Raw genomic sequence first — 18,020 nt, forward strand, 5'->3', positions numbered from 1 at the left:
ATAGAGTTGGATCCCTCTCCTTTCTGTCTCTTGGTGACAGTTGAGGTGGCTACCTTTGAATTGTGCCGTCTTATTTACATTCAAGGTGACAATTTAAACTAATGCAGGGACTGCAAGAATGCATAGCAAGTGTGCTAAAATCTATCAATAGCAGTGCTAGCATACTGAACACTGTCCTATGACTAGCACGGCTATTGGTTTAGAGGTGGAAACATCACCCCGTTGAAAAAAGTGTGTGGAGCACCTGAGTTTAGCAGGCAGCAGCACAGTAAGGATAAGTTCAACACTTTTTTTTTTTTTCTGAAAGGCCTGTTTAAATTTTTTTTAGGATTTACCATCGCTAAAAATAAACGCTCGGATTTACCATCACTTTAAAAGTCCAATGAATTTCTTTTCATATGGAAATGTTCTCAGCTTACTCTGTCAATTGTTTTCGCTATTTATGTAACTGACTCAGCTAGTTGAGAATACAATCTAGTGGGAAAGGGCAAAGGGTAGTAAAGCTTATATAATAATCCTTTTGGGTCTAGACCAAGGTTCATTTCTATATGAAAACTGGAAATTAATTTGTAACACCTATATTTTTCCACTGTTACAAATATTCTCTTGGCAATATAAAATATTTAAGAAACTGCTATTCTAAAAGGGTGTGTGAAGCCTTATATTGATATTGAAAATGAAAAATTTCTTATAAAGGCCTAGTTTAATGAACCGAATACATCTTAACTATCTTAAAATATTAGCTGCTTGTATATACAATGTTGCTGTGTGTTGTGCAAGCCATTCATATGGCCTAAAGCAATGGTTCCCAAAGTGGGCTGTGCTGCCCTCGGAGGGGGGGGGTTTGGGATTATTAAGGGGGACACTTATAGGTACAAGAGTTGGAAGGGGGCACTGAGATAGCCAAAGGGGCACACTCGAGCAGCTATCTTTATCCGAGATGTGTAAATGAAACCACTTTCTTTCTTTGTATCTGTGTTTTTTTTTTTGTTTTTTTTTACTGTTCTATGCTTTTATGATAGTGTAAGTTGCTGATCAACACACTGACTACAATTGCAGCCACTTGTACAGAAAACATTTGTTTTACTGCCTCTGTACATTAGCATTTATTGTTAACCTTTCTAAATTACTGCACAGTAGCAGAACACACTGCAAAGGCCTGTTGTACTTGTCTAGGTAGTTTTACATAGTTTTTTGTCTGCTGTCATTTGGATAGAACTCGTGTGGTGAGCACTACGTGATACTTTGGTAAGTATACATTTTTCATAAAATGTGTATTGGTGCAGTTGTAAAACTATGCCATGTTCAAAGATCTCGTTTATTTCTGTGGAGCAATTTAAGACTACATTTTTAATTTAAACCTGGAAGGTGTGAGTAGGGGGGCACTGAGTTTATGCAACCAAAGGGGCTCTGGTCTGCAAAGTTTGGGAACCACTGGTTTAAAGTGTTTTGGTGCTCTGCAAATGTATGTGTTTTATTTTATTTTTATTTCTGCTATGGTCTATTACAGACAAATGTAAAAGTTCTTTCACTAATTGAGCAATCATTGTTAATCATGTAGGATCTTCAAGGGTTCTCAATTCCATGGATTGTGCTTCATCCTCTCTAGTTTTTCCTCTGCCCCAATTTCCAGATTGAGCGTGCATTGCAAAGTTGTTTTACTATGCATAAATGTGTAATTTCTGTTTTAAAGCTAGCTGATGTCTTAATTTCTCCAACATAGGTGTGTCCGGTCCACGGCGTCATCCTTACTTGTGGGATATTCTCCTCCCCAACAGGAAATGGCAAAGAGCCCAGCAAAGCTGGTCACATGATCCCTCCTAGGCTCCGCCTTCCCCAGTCATTCTCTTTGCCGTTGCACAGGCAACATCTCCACGGAGATGGCTCAGTTTCTTCTGTTATGTGTGATCAGTCCACGGGTCATCATTACTTCTGGGATATAACTCCTCCCCAACAGGAAATGCAAGAGGATTCACCCAGCAGAGCTGCATATAGCTCCTCCCCTCTACGTCAGTCCCAGTCATTCTCTTGCACCCAACGACTAGATAGGATGTGTGAGAGGACTATGGTGATTATACTTAGTTTTTATGACTTCAATCAAAAGTTTGTTATTTTACAATAGCACCGGAGCGTGTTATTACTTCTCTGGCAGAGTTTGAGGAAGAATCTACCAGAGTTTTTTACTATGATTTTAACCGGAGTAGTTAAGATCATATTGCTGTTCTCGGCCATCTGAGGGAGGTAAAAGCTTCAGATCAGGGGACAGCGGGCAGATGAATCTGCATTGAGGTATGTAGCAGTTTTTATTTTCTGAATGGAATTGATGAGAAAATCCTGCCATACCGTTATAATGTCATGTATGTATACACTTCAGTATTCTGGGGATGGTATTTCACCGGAACTACTCTGTTAAAAGTCACTAATCCTTTTAATAAGTATTTATCATGTTAAACGTTTTTGCTGGAATGTAGAATCGTTTACATTTCTGAGGTACTGAGTGAATAAATATTTGGGCATTATTTTCCACTTGGCAGTTGTTTGGTTTTAATTATGACAGTTTCGTTTCTCTTCACTGCTGTGTGTGAGGGGGAGGGGCCGTTTTTGGCGCTCTTTGCTACGCATCAAAAAATTCCAGTCAGTTACTCTTATATTTCCTGCATGATCCGGTTCATCTCTGACAGATCTCAGGGGTCTTCAAACTTCTTTAGAGGGAGGTAGATTCTCTCAGCAGAGCTGTGAGAATTTTATATTGACTGTGAATAAAAACGTTGCTCTGTAATTTTTATGTCAAATTTAATTATTGTTATTTTTCTAATGGGAACAAACCTTTGCTAAAAGTTGTGTTGTTTTAAAGTTTGATGCTATAACTGTTTTTCAGTTCATTATTTCAACTGTCATTTAATCGTTTAGTACCTCTTTGAGGCACAGTACGTTTTTGCTAAAAAAGATTATAACCAAGTTGCAAGTTTATTGCTAGTGTGTTAAACATGTCTGACTCAGAGGAAGATATCTGTGTCATTTGTTCCAATGCCAAGGTGGAGCCCAATAGAAATTTATGTACTAACTGTATTGATGCTACTTTAAATAAAAGTCAATCTGTACAATTTGAACAAATTTCACCAAACAGCGAGGGGAGAGTTATGCCGACTAACTCGCCTCACGCGGCAGTACCTGCATCTCCCGCCCGGGAGGTGCGTGATATTATGGCGCCTAGTACATCTGGGCGGCCATTACAGATAACATTACAAGATATGGCTACTGTTATGACTGAAGTTTTGTCTAAATTACCAGAACTAAGAGGCAAGCGTGATCACTCTGGGGTGAGAACAGAGTGCGCTGACAATACTAGGGCCATGTCTGATACTGCGTCACAGCTTGCAGAGCATGAGGACGGAGAGCTTCATTCTGTAGGTGACGGTTCTGATCCAAACAGAATCAAATTTCTCAGTGGCTTAGAGGGTAAGCAAGCAGCCTACCAGATGGAAGGCCAGCAGTTTGAATCCAGCCGCGGTCACCATGTTTGGATTCAGATATTTCAAATTTTAAATTTAAATTGGAGAACCTCCGTGTATTACTAGGGGAGGTCTTAGCAGCTCTCAATGATTGTAACACCGTTGCAATACCAGAGAAACTGTGTAGGTTGGATAAATACTTTGCGGTACCGGCGAGTACTGACGTTTTTCCTATACCTAAGAGACTAACTGAAATTGTTACTAAGGAGTGGGATAGACCCGGTGTGCCGTTTTCACCCCCTCCAATATTTAGAAAGATGTTTCCAATAGACACCACCACTCGGGACTTATGGCAAACGGTCCCTAAGGTGGAGGGAGCAGTTTCTACTTTAGCTAAGCGTACCACTATCCCGGTGGAGGATAGCTGTGCTTTTTCAGATCCAATGGATAAAAAATTAGAGGGTTACCTTAAGAAAATGTTTGTTCAACAAGGTTTTATATTGCAACCCCTTGCATGTATCGCGCCGATTACGGCTGCGGCAGCATTTTGGATTGAGTCTCTGGAAGAGAACCTTAGTTCATCTACGCTAGACGACATTACGGACAGGCTTAGAGTCCTTAAACTAGCTAATTCATTCATTTCGGAGGCCGTAGTACATTTAACCAAACTTACGGCTAAGAACTCAGGATTCGCCATACAGGCACGTAGGGCGCTGTGGCTAAAATCCTGGTCAGCTGATGTTACCTCTAAGTCCAAATTACTTAATATACCTTTCAAGGGGCAGTCTTTATTTGGGCCCGGTTTGAAAGAAATTATCGCTGACATTACAGGAGGTAAGGGCCACGCCCTACCTCAAGACAAAGCCAAAGCTAAGGCTAGACAGTCTAATTTTCGTCCCTTTCGGAATTTCAAAACAGGAGCAGCATCAACCTCCACTGCACCAAAACAGGAGGGAGCTGTTGCTCGTTACAGGCAAGGCTGGAAGCCTAACCAGTCCTGGAACAAGAGCAAGCAGGCCAGGAAACCTGCTGCTGCCCCAAAGACAGCATGAACCGAGAGCCCCCGATCCGGGACCGGATCTAGTGGGGGGCAGACTTTCTCTCTTCGCCCAGGCCTGGGCAAGAGATGTTCAGGATCCCTGGGCGCTAGAGATCATATCTCAGGGATACCTTCTAGACTTCAAATTATCTCCCCCAAGAGGGAGATTTCATCTGTCAAGGTTGTCAACAAACCAGATAAAGAAAGAAGCGTTTCTACGCTGTGTACAAGATCTGTTATTAATGGGAGTGATCCATCCGGTTCCGCGGTCGGAACAAGGACAAGGGTTCTACTCAAACCTGTTTGTGGTTCCCAAAAAAGAGGGAACTTTCAGGCCAATCTTAGATTTAAAGATTCTAAACAAATTCCTAAGAGTTCCATCGTTCAAAATGGAAACTATTCGGACAATCTTACCCATGATCCAAAAGGGTCAGTACATGACCACAGTGGATTTAAAAGATGCTTACCTTCACATACCGATTCACAAAGATCATCACCGGTATCTAAGGTTTGCCTTCTTAGACAGGCACTACCAGTTTGTAGCTCTTCCATTCGGATTGGCTACGGCTCCAAGAATCTTCACAAAGGTTCTGGGTGCCCTTCTGGCGGTACTAAGACCGCGAGGGATTTCGGTAGCTCCGTACCTAGACGACATTATAATACAAGCTTCAAGCTTTCAAACTGCCAAGTCTCATACAGAGTTAGTTCTGGCATTTCTAAGGTCGCATGGATGGAAAGTGAACGAAAAGAAGAGTTCTCTTTTTCCTCTCACAAGAGTTCCATTCTTGGGGACTCTTATAGATTCTGTAGAAATGAAGATTTACCTGACAGAAGACAGGTTAACAAAGCTTCAAAATGCATGCCGTGTCCTTCATTCCATTCAACACCCGTCAGTAGCTCAATGCATGGAGGTGATCGGCTTAATGGTAGCGGCAATGGACATAGTACCTTTTGCACGCCTACACCTCAGACCGCTGCAATTGTGCATGCTAAGTCAGTGGAATGGGGATTACTCAGATTTGTCCCCTACTCTGAATCTGAATCAAGAGACCAGAAATTCTCTTCTATGGTGGCTTTATCGGCCACACCTGTCCAGGGGGATGCCATTCAGCAGGCCAGACTGGACAATTGTAACAACAGACGCCAGCCTACTAGGTTGGGGCGCTGTCTGGAATTCTCTGAAGGCTCAGGGACTATGGAATCAGGAGGAGAGTCTCCTTCCAATAAACATCCTGGAATTGAGAGCAGTTCTCAATGCCCTTCTGGCTTGGCCCCAATTAACAACTCGGGGGTTCATCAGGTTTCAGTCGGACAACATCACGACTGTAGCTTACATCAACCATCAGGGAGGGACAAGAAGCTCCCTAGCAATGATGGAAGTATCAAAGATAATTCGCTGGGCAGAGTATCACTCTTGCCACCTGTCAGCAATCCACATCCCGGGAGTGGAGAACTGGGAGGCGGATTTCTTGAGTCGCCAGACTTTTCATCCGGGGGAGTGGGAACTTCATCCGGAGGTCTTTGCCCAAATACTTCGACGTTGGGGCAAACCAGAGATAGATCTCATGGCGTCTCGCCAGAACGCCAAACTTCCTCTCTACGGGTCCAGATCCAGGGATCCGGGAGCGGTTCTGATAGATGCTTTGACAGCACCTTGGAACTTCGGGATGGCTTATGTGTTTCCACCCTTCCCGCTGCTTCCTCGATTGATTGCCAAAATCAAACAGGAGAGAGCATCAGTGATTCTAATAGCGCCTGCATGGCCACGCAGGACTTGGTATGCAGATCTAGTGGACATGTCATCCTGTCCGCCTTGGTCTCTACCTCTAAGACAGGACCTTCTGATACAGGGTCCATTCAAACATCAAAATCTAACTTCTCTGAAGCTGACTGCTTGGAAATTGAACGCTTGATTTTATCAAAACGTGGTTTTTCTGAGTCGGTTATTGATACCCTGATACAGGCTAGGAAGCCTGTTACCAGAAGGATTTACCATAAAATATGGCGTAAATACCTATACTGGTGCGAATCCAAAGGTTACTCCTGGAGTAAGGTTAGGATCGCTAGGATATTGTCCTTTCTACAAGAAGGTTTAGAAAAGGGTCTATCAGCTAGTTCATTAAAGGGACAGATTTCAGCTCTGTCCATCTTGTTACACAGGCGTCTGTCAGAAAATCCAGACGTCCAGGCCTTTTGTCAGGCTTTAGCTAGGATCAAGCCTGTGTTTAAAGCTGTTGCTCCGCCATGGAGTTTAAACTTAGTTCTTAACGTTTTACAGGGTGTTCCGTTTGAACCCCTTCATTCCATTGATATAAAATTGTTATCTTGGAAAGTTCTGTTTTTAATGGCTATTTCCTCGGCTCGAAGAGTCTCTGAGTTATCAGCCTTACATTGTGATTCTCCTTATCTGATTTTTCACTCAGACAAGGTAGTTCTGCGTACTAAACCTGGGTTCTTACCTAAGGTAGTCACTAACAGGAATATCAATCAAGAGATTGTTGTTCCATCCTTGTGTCCAAATCCTTCTTCAAAGAAGGAACGTCTTCTACACAATCTGGATGTAGTTCGTGCCCTCAAGTTCTACTTGCAGGCAACTAAAGATTTTCGCCAAACTTCTTCCCTGTTTGTCGTTTATTCTGGACAGAGGAGAGGTCAAAAAGCTTCTGCTACCTCTCTCTCTTTTTGGCTTCGTAGCATAATACGTTTAGCCTATGAGACTGCTGGACAGCAGCCTCCTGAAAGAATTACAGCTCACTCCACTAGAGCTGTGGCTTCCACTTGGGCCTTTAAAAATGAGGCCTCTGTTGAACAGATTTGCAAGGCTGCAACTTGGTCTTCGCTTCATACTTTTTCCAAATTTTACAAATTTGACACTTTTGCTTCTTCGGAGGCTATTTTTGGGAGAAAGGTTCTTCAGGCAGTGGTTCCTTCTGTATAATGAGCCTGCCTATCCCTCCCGTCATCCGTGTACTTTTGCTTTGGTATTGGTATCCCAGAAGTAATGATGACCCGTGGACTGATCACACATAACAGAAGAAAACATAATTTATGCTTACCTGATAAATTCCTTTCTTCTGTTGTGTGATCAGTCCACGGCCCGCCCTGTTTTAAGGCAGGTAAATATCTTTTAAATTATACTCCAGTCACCACTTCACCCTTGGTTACTCCTTTCTCGTTGATTCTTGGTCGAATGACTGGGACTGACGTAGAGGGGAGGAGCTATATGCAGCTCTGCTGGGTGAATCCTCTTGCATTAACTGTTGGGGAGGAGTTATATCCCAGAAGTAATGATGACCCGTGGACTGATCACACAACAGAAGAAAGGAATTTATCAGGTAAGCATAAATTATGTTTTTTTGGTGTTTAAATGTAGTTTTTATTCTTCTATCAAGAGTTTGTTATTTTAAAATAGTGCTGGTATGTACTATTTACTCTGAAACAGAAAAGAGATGAAGATTTCTGTTTGTAAGAGGAAAATGATTTTAGCAACCGTTACTAAAATCGATGGCTGTTTCCACACAGGACTGTTGAGAGGAATTAACTTCAGTTGGGGGAAACAGTGAGCAGACTTTGGCTGCTTGAGATATGACACATTTCTAACAAGACTTGGTAATGCTGGAAGCTGTCATTTTCCCTATGGGATCCGGTAAGCCATTTTCTTAATTTTCAATATAAGAATACAAGGGCTTCACAAGGGCTTTAAAGACTGGTAGACATTTTTCTGGGCCAAAACGATTACTATATAAGCATGTTTAATGGTTTATAACTTAGGAGAGTTATTTTAATCTTGGCAAATTGTTAAAAAAACGGACAGGCACTGTATTGGACACCTTTTTCACTGGGGGCCTTTTCTAGTCATAGGCAGAGCCTCATTTTCGCGCCAGTAATGCGCAGTTGTTTTTGAGAAGCAAGGCATGCAGATGCATGTGTGAGGAGCTCAGATCCACTGAAAAAGCTTATTGAAGGCGTCATTTGGTATCGTATTCCCCTCTGGGCTTGGTTGGGTCTCAGCAAAGCAGATACCAGGGACTGTATAGGGGTTAAATGTAAAAACGGCTCCGGTTCCGTTATTTTTAGAGTTAAAGCTTTCAAATTTGGTGTGCAATACTTTTAAGGCTTTATGACACTGTGGTGAAATTTTGGTGAATTTTGAACATTTCCTTCTTACTTTTGCGTATGTTCAGTAAAAAAGTGTGTTCAGTTTAAAATTTAAAGAGACAGTAACGGTTTTATTTTAAAACGTTTTTTGTGCTTTGTTACCAAGTTTATGCCTATTAACATGTCTGAACTATCAGATAGACGATGTTCTGTATGTTCGGAAGCCAAGGTTCCTATCCATTTAAATATATGTGATAAATGTGACAAACAAAGTAGGGACAATGATACCACTGATAATAATGTTGCCCAAAACAATTCCTTAAGTGAGGGGAGTAAGCATGGTACTGCATCATCCCCTTCTATGTCTACACCAGTCTTGCCCACTCAGGAGGCCCCTAGTACATCTAGTGCCCCAATCCTCCTTACTATGCAACAATTAACGGCTGTAATGGATAATTCTATTAAAAACATTTTAGCCAAAATGCCCACTTATCAGCGAAAGCGCGACAGCTCTGTTTTAGATACTGAAGAGCATGAGGATGCTGATGATAATGGTTCTGACATGCCCTTACACCAGTCTGAAGGGGCTAGGGAGGTTTTGTCTGAGGGAGAAATTTCAGATTCAGGAAAAATTTCTCAACAAGCTGAACCTGATGTTATTACATTTAAATTTAAATTGGAACATCTCCGCGCTCTGCTTAAGGAGGTGTTATCTACTCTGGATGATTGTGACAATTTGGTCATTCCAGAGAAATTATGTAAAATGGACAGGTTCCTAGAGGTCCCGGTGCCCCCCGAAGCTTTTCCTATACCCAAGCGGGTGGCGGACATTGTAAATAAAGAATGGGAAAGGCCCGGCATACCTTTTGTCCCTCCCCCTATATTTAAGAAATTATTTCCTATGGTCGACCCCAGGAAGGACTTATGGCAGACAGTCCCCAAGGTCGAGGGGGCGGTTTCTACTCTAAACAAACGCACCACTATCCCTATAGAAGATAGTTGTGCTTTTAAAGATCCTATGGACAAAAAATTAGAGGGTTTGCTTAAAAAGATGTTTGTTCAGCAAGGTTACCTTCTACAACCAATTTCATGCATTGTTCCTGTCACTACAGCAGCGTGTTTCTGGTTCGAGGAACTAGAAAAGTCGCTCAATCAAGCATCCTCTTATGAGGAGGTTATGGGCAGAGTTCAAGCACTTAAGTTGGCTAACTCTTTTACCTTAGACGCCACTTTGCAATTAGCTAGATTAGCGGCGAAAAATTCAGGGTTTGCTTTTGTGGCGCGCAGAGCGCTTTGGCTAAAGTCTTGGTCAGCGGATGCGTCCTCCAAGAACAAATTGCTTAACATACCTTTCAAGGGGAAAATGCTGTTTGGCCCTGACTTGAAAGAGATTATTTCAGATATCACTGGGGGTAAGGGCCACGCCCTTCCTCAGGATAGGTCTTTCAAGGCTAAAAATAAACCAAATTTTCGTCCCTTTCGCAGAAACGGACCAGCCCCAAGTTCTACATCCTCTAAGCAAGAGGGTAATACTTCTCAAACCAAGCCAGCCTGGAGGCCAATGCAAGGCTGGAACAAAGGTAAGCAGGCCAAGAAACCTGCCACTGCTACCAAGACAGCATGAGATGTTGGCCCCCGATCCGGGACCGGATCTGGTGGGGGGCAGACTTTCTCTCTTCGCTCAGGCTTGGGCAAGAGATGTTCTGGATCCTTGGGCGCTAGAAATAGTCTCCCAAGGTTATCTTCTGGAATTCAAGGAGCTACCCCCAAGGGGAAGGTTCCACAGGTCTCAATTGTCTTCAGACTACATAAAAAGACAGGCATTCTTACATTGTGTAGAAGACCTGTTAAAAATGGGAGTGATTCATCCTGTTCCATTAGGAGAACAAGGGATGGGATTCTACTCCAATCTGTTCATAGTTCCCAAAAAAGAGGGAACATTCAGACCAATCTTAGATCTCAAGATCCTAAACAAATTTCTCAAGGTTCCATCGTTCAAAATGGAAACCATTCGGACAATTCTTCCTACCATCCAGGAAGGTCAATTCATGACCACGGTGGATTTAAAGGATGCGTATCTACATATTCCTATCCACAAGGAACATCATCGGTTCCTAAGGTTCGCCTTTCTGGACAAGCATTACCAGTTTGTGGCACTTCCATTCGGATTAGCCACTGCTCCAAGAATTTTCACAAAGGTACTAGGGTCCCTTCTAGCGGTGCTAAGACCAAGGGGCATTGCAGTAGTACCTTACTTGGACGACATACTGATTCAAGCGTCGTCCCTACCACAAGCAAAGGCTCATACGGACATTGTCCTGGCCTTTCTCAGATCTCACGGGTGGAAAGTGAACGTAGAAAAAAGTTCTCTATCTCCGTCAACAAGAGTTCCCTTCTTGGGAACAATAATAGACTCCTTAGAAATGAGGATTTTTCTGACAGAGGCCAGAAAATCAAAACTTCTAAGCTCTTGTCAAGTACTTCATTCTGTTCTTCTTCCTTCCATAGCGCAGTGCATGGAAGTAATAGGTTTGATGGTCGCGGCAATGGACATAGTTCCTTTTGCGCGAATTCATCTAAGACCATTACAACTGTGCATGCTCAGTCAGTGGAATGGGGATTATACAGACTTGTCTCCGACGATACAAGTAGATCAGAGGACCAGAGATTCACTCCGTTGGTGGCTGTCCCTGGACAACCTGTCACAAGGGATGAGCTTCCGCAGACCAGAGTGGGTCATTGTCACGACCGACGCCAGTCTGGTGGGCTGGGGCGCGGTCTGGGAACCCCTGAAAGCTCAGGGTCTTTGGTCTCGGGAAGAATCTCTTCTCCCAATAAATATTCTGGAACTGAGAGCGATATTCAATGCTCTCAAGGCTTGGCCTCAGCTAGCAAAGGCCAAATTCATACGGTTTCAATCAGACAACATGACGACTGTTGCGTATATCAACCATCAGGGGGGGGAACAAGGAGTTCCCTGGCGATGGAAGAAGTGACCAGAATAATTCAATGGGCGGAGACTCACTCCTGCCACTTGTCTGCAATCCATATCCCAGGAGTGGAAAATTGGGAAGCGGATTTTCTGAGTCGTCAGACATTTCATCCGGGGGAGTGGGAACTCCATCCGGAAATCTTTGCCCAAATAATTCAATTGTGGGGCATTCCAGACATGGATCTGATGGCGTCTCGTCAGAACTTCAAGGTTCCTTGCTACGGGTCCAGATCCAGGGATCCCAAGGCGACTCTAGTGGATGCACTAGTAGCACCTTGGAGCTTCAACCTAGCTTATGTGTTCCCACCGTTTCCTCTCATTCCCAGGCTGGTAGCCAGGATCAAACAGGAGAGGGTATCGGTGATCTTGATAGCTCCTGCGTGGCCACGCAGGACTTGGTATGCAGATCTGGTGAATATGTCATCGGCTCCACCGTGGAAGCTACCTTTGAGACAGGACCTTCTTGTTCAAGGTCCGTTCGAACATCCAAATCTGGCCTCACTCCAACTGACTGCTTGGAGATTGAACGCTTGATTTTATCAAAGCGAGGGTTCTCAGATTCTGTCATTGATACTATTGTTCAGGCTAGAAAGCCTGTAACTCGAAAAATCTACCATAAAATATGGAAAAAATATATCTGTTGGTGTGAATCTAAAGGATTCCCATGGAACAAGATAAAAATTCCTAAGATTCTATCCTTTCTTCAAGAAGGTTTGGAGAAAGGATTATCTGCAAGTTCTTTGAAGGGACAGATTTCTGCTTTATCTGTTTTACTTCACAAAAAGCTGGTGGCTGTGCCAGATGTTCAAGCTTTTGTTCAGGCTCTGGTTAGAATCAAGCCTGTTTACAAACCTTTGACTCCTCCTTGGAGTCTCAATTTAGTTCTTTCAGTTCTTCAGGGGGTTCCGTTTGAACCCCTACATTCCGTTGATATCAAGTTATTATCTTGGAAAGTTTTGTTTTTGGTTGCAATTTCTTCTGCTAGAAGAGTTTCAGAATTATCTGCTCTGCAGTGTTCTCCTCCTTATCTGGTGTTCCATGCAGATAAGGTGGTTTTGCGTACTAAACCTGGTTTTCTTCCGAAAGTTGTTTCTAACAAAAATATTAACCAGGAGATAGTCGTGCCTTCTTTGTGTCCTAATCCAGTTTCAATGAAGGAACGTTTGTTACACAATTTGGATGTAGTTCGTGCTCTAAAATTCTATTTAGAGGCTACAAAGGATTTCAGACAAACATCTTCCTTGTTTGTTGTTTATTCTGGTAAAAGGAGAGGTCAAAAGGCAACTTCTACCTCTCTCTCTCTTTTTGGCTTAAAAGCATCATCAGATTGGCTTATGAGACTGCCGGACGGCAGCCTCCTGAAAGAATCACAGCTCATTCCACTAGGGCCGTGGCTTCCACATGGGCCTTCAAGAACGAGGCTTCTGTTGATCAGATATGTAAGGCAGCGACTTGGTCTTCACTGCACACTTTTACCAAATTTTACAAATTTGATACTTTTGCTTCTTCTGAGGCTATTTTTGGGAGAAAGGTTTTGCAAGCCGTGGTGCCTTCCATCTAGGTGACCTGATTTGCTCCCTCCCATCATCCGTGTCCTAAAGCTTTGGTATTGGTTCCCACAAGTAAGGATGACGCCGTGGACCGGACACACCTATGTTGGAGAAAACAGAATTTATGTTTACCTGATAAATTACTTTCTCCAACGGTGTGTCCGGTCCACGGCCCGCCCTGCTTTTTTAATCAGGTCTGATGATTTATTTTCTCTAACTACAGTCACCACGGTATCATATTTCTCCTATGCAAATATTCCTCCTTTACGTCGGTCGAATGACTGGGGAAGGCGGAGCCTAGGAGGGATCATGTGACCAGCTTTGCTGGGCTCTTTGCCATTTCCTGTTGGGGAGGAGAATATCCCACAAGTAAGGATGACGCCGTGGACCGGACACACCGTTGGAGAAAGTAATTTATCAGGTAAACATAAATTCTGTTATTTTGAGGAATTTTATTCTAATTTCCGTTTTTTCTTTTGTTTTTTCTTTTCAGGTGATATACATGGACAATATTATGATTTACTTCGGCTTTTTGAATATGGGGGTTTTCCACCAGAAAGCAATTATTTATTCCTTGGTGACTACGTCGATAGAGGGAAACAGTCTTTAGAAACAATCTGTCTTCTCTTGGCATATAAAATAAAATATCCAGAGAACTTCTTCCTACTTAGAGGCAATCATGAGTGTGCCAGCATTAACAGAATATATGGATTTTATGATGAATGTAAGTATTTTGGGTGTTTTTTTTGTTGTGATTTTTTGCTTTTTTTTTTCTCTGTTGGGGGCTTAAAGTATAAGGGCCCCACACTGCAGCCCTTATATTACTAGCATGATTAATACCATAAGCAAACTGCAGGTTTTCAAAGGTATTTTAAAGGGACAGTGTACTGTAAAATTTGTTTTTCCCTTAATGTGTTTTCGGTGACTTGTTATACCAGCTGCAGATTATAAATTGTATGATTGTATTGCTTCTTGTGGTTTATTTCTCTTGTTAAGTGTATCCAGTCCACGGATCATCCATTACTTATGGGATATTCTCCTTCCCAACAGGAAGTTGCAAGAGTCCACCCACAGCAGAGCTGCTATATAGCTCCTCCCCTAACTGCCATATCCAGTCATTCTCTTGCAAGCTCTCAACATAGCTGGAGGTAGTAAGAGGAAAGTGGTGTAAGATAGCTAGTTTTTTCTTCAAAAGTTTGTTTTTGAATGGTACCGGAGTTGTACTATTTTATCTCAGGCAGCATTTAGAAGAAGAATCTGCCTGCGTGTTTCTATGATCTTAGCAGAAGTAACTAAGATCCACTGCTGTTCTCACATATGTCTGAAGAGTGAGGTAACTTCAGAGGGGGAATGGTGTGCAGGTTATCCTGCTATAAGGTATGTGCAGTTATAAGTTTTTCTAGGGATGGAATTGCTAGAAAATGCTGCTGATACCGGATTAATTTAAGTTAAGCCTAAAACAGTGATTTAATAGCGACTAGTATCAGGCTTACTTATCAGAGTTATATACTCTTATAAATTTGCAATATAAAACGTTTGCTGGCATGTTTAATCGTTTTTATATTTGCTTTGGTGATAAAGCTTGATTGGGGCCTAGTTTTCTTCTGTTAAGTGTGATCAGTCCACGGGTCATCATTACTTCTGGGATATTACTCCTCCCCAACAGGAAGTGCAAGAGGATTCACCCAGCAGAGCTGCATATAGCTCCTCCCCTCTACGTCACTCCCAGTCATTCTCTTGCACCCAACGACTAGATAGGATGTGTGAGAGGACTATGGTGATTATACTTAGTTTTATATCTTCAATCAAAAGTTTGTTATTTTAAAATAGCACCGGAGTGTGTTATTATCTCTCTGGCAGAGTTTGAAGAAGAATCTACCAGAGTTTTTGTTATGATTTTAGCCGGAGTAGTTAAGATCATATTGCTGTTTCTCGGCCATCTGAGGAGAGGTAAACTTCAGATCAGGGGACAGCGGGCAGATGAATCTGCATAGAGGTATGTAGCAGTTTTTATTTTCTGACAATGGAATTGATGAGAAAATCCTGCCATACCGATATAATGTCATGTATGTATACTTTACACTTCAGTATTCTGGGGAATGGTACTTCACTAGAATTACACTGTAAGAAATACATAAAGCTGTTTAATAACTAGAGATTATGTTTAACGTTTTTGCTGGAATGTAAAATCGTTTTCATTTACTGAGGTACTGAGTGAATAAATGTTTGGGCACTATTTTTCCACTTGGCAGTTGCTTAATCTGTTTTCTGACAGTTTCTGTTCTCCCTCACTGCTGTGTGTGAGGGGGAGGGGCCGTTTTTTGGCGCTTTTACTACGCATCAAATATTTCAGTCAGCAACTCATTGTATTCCCTGCATGATCCGGTTCATCTCTACAGAGCTCAGGGGTCTTCAAAACTTATTTTGAGGGAGGTAATTTCTCTCAGCAGAGCTGTGAGAATTATAGTTTGACTGAGATAAAAAACGTTTATTCTGTAATTTGCTTCCTGCTTTCAGAATTTGTTATCTTTGCTAATGGGATTAAACCTTTGCTAAAGTTGGGTTATTTACAAGGATTGAGGCTATAACTGTTTCAATTTATTAATTTTCAACTGTCATAGATCTTCTGTGCTTCTTAAAGGCACAGTACGTTTTAATATTATTCTAATTGAATGTATTTCCAAGTTACAAGTTTATTTGCTAGTGTGTTAAACATGTCTGATTCAGAGGATGATACCTGTGTCATTTGTTGCAATGCCAAAGTGGAGCCCAATAGAAATTTATGTACTAACTGTATTGATGCTACTTTAAATAAAAGTCAATCTGTACAAATTGAACAAATTTCACCAAACAACGAGGGGAGAGTTATGCCGACTAACTCGCCTCACGTGTCAGTACCTACATCTCCCGCTCAGAGGGAGGTGCGTGATATTGTAGCGCCGAGTACATCTGGGCGGCCATTACAAATCACATTACAGGATATGGCTACTGTTATGACTGAGGTTTTGGCTAAATTACCAGAACTAAGAGGTAAGCGTGATCACTCTGGGGTGAGAACAGAGTGCGCTGATAATATTAGGGCCATGTCAGACACTGCGTCACAGGTGGCAGAACATGAGGACGGAGAGCTTCATTCTGTGGGTGACGGTTCTGATCCAAACAGACTGGATTCAGATATTTCAAATTTTAAATTTAAACTGGAAAACCTCCGTGTATTACTAGGGGAGGTGTTAGCGGCTCTGAATGATTGTAACACAGTTGCAATACCAGAGAAAATGTGTAGGTTGGATAAATATTTTGCGGTACCGACGAGTACTGAGGTTTTTCCTATACCTAAGAGACTTACTGAAATTGTTACTAAGGAGTGGGATAGACCCGGTGTGCCGTTCTCACCCCCTCCGATATTTAGAAAAATGTTTCCAATAGACGCCACCACAAGGGACTTATGGCAAACGGTCCCTAAGGTGGAGGGAGCAGTTTCTACCTTAGCTAAGCGTACCACTATCCCGGTGGAGGATAGCTGTGCTTTTTCAGATCCAATGGATAAAAAGTTAGAGGGTTACCTTAAGAAAATGTTTGTTCAACAAGGTTTTATATTGCAACCCCTTGCATGCATTGCGCCGATCACGGCTGCAGCGGCATTCTGGATTGAGTCTCTGGAAGAGAACATTGGTTCAGCTACTCTGGACGACATTACGGACAGGCTTAGAGTCCTTAAACTAGCTAATTCATTCATTTCGGAGGCCGTAGTACATCTTACTAAACTTACGGCGAAGAATTCAGGATTCGCCATTCAGGCACGCAGGGCGCTGTGGCTAAAATCCGTGTCAGCTGATGTTACTTCTAAGTCTAAATTGCTTAATATACCTTTCAAAGGGCAGACCTTATTCGGGCCCGGGTTGAAAGAGATTATCGCTGACATTACAGGAGGTAAAGGCCATGCCCTGCCTCAGGACAAAGCCAAGACTAGACAGTCTAATTTTCGTTCCTTTCGTAATTTCAAAGCAGGAGCAGCATCAACTTCCTCTGCACCAAAACAGGAAGGAGCTGTTGCTCGCTACAGACAAGGCTGGAAACCTAACCAGTCCTGGAACAAGGGCAAGCAGACTAGGAAACCTGCTGCTGCCCCTAAAACAGCATGAATTGAGGGCCCCCGATCCGGGATCGGATCTAGTGGGGGGCAGACTTTCTCTCTTCGCCCAGGCTTGGGCAAGAGATGTTCAGGATCCCTGGGCGCTAGAGATAATATCTCAGGGATACCTTCTGGACTTCAAATACTCTCCTCCAAGAGAGAGATTTCATCTGTCAAGATTGTCAACAATCCAGACAAAGAAAGAGGCGTTTCTACGCTGCGTACAAGAGCTCTTGTTAATGGGAGTAATCCATCCAGTTCCACGATCGGAACAGGGACAGGGGTTTTACTCAAATCTGTTTGTGGTTCCCAAAAAAGAGGGAACTTTCAGACCAATCCTGGACTTAAAGATCCTAAACAAATTCCTAAGAGTTCCATCGTTCAAGATGGAGACTATTCGGACAATTTTACCTATGATCCAAGAGGGTCAGTACATGACCACTGTAGATTTAAAAGATGCTTACCTTCACATACCGATTCACAAAGATCATTATCGGTACCTAAGGTTTGCCTTCCTAGACAGGCATTACCAGTTTGTGGCTCTTCCATTCGGATTGGCTACAGCTCCAAGAATCTTCACAAAGGTTCTGGGTGCTCTTCTGGCGGTACTAAGACCGCGGGGAATCTCGGTAGCTCCATACCTAGACGACATTCTGATACAAGCTTCAAGCTTTCAAACTGCCAAGTCTCATACAGAGTTAGTGCTGGCATTTCTAAGGTCACATGGATGGAAGGTGAACGAAAAGAAAAGTTCACT

General features: G+C 42.6%; 1 protein-coding gene across 1 annotated transcript in view; it reads left to right on the forward strand.

Annotated features, from left to right (window-relative positions):
* Positions 1 to 18,020, forward strand: part of PPP1CC (protein phosphatase 1 catalytic subunit gamma) — a gene marked incomplete in the record, with an annotated part of 263,024 nt that overhangs the window by 33,172 nt on the left and 211,832 nt on the right. The window contains 1 exon segment of the mRNA XM_053701718.1: positions 13,625 to 13,855. Within this exon segment, the coding sequence (XP_053557693.1) occupies positions 13,625 to 13,855 (231 nt within the window).

Source organism: Bombina bombina, chromosome 2, assembly GCF_027579735.1.
Source record: "Bombina bombina isolate aBomBom1 chromosome 2, aBomBom1.pri, whole genome shotgun sequence".
Classification (NCBI taxonomy): domain Eukaryota; kingdom Metazoa; phylum Chordata; class Amphibia; order Anura; family Bombinatoridae; genus Bombina; species Bombina bombina.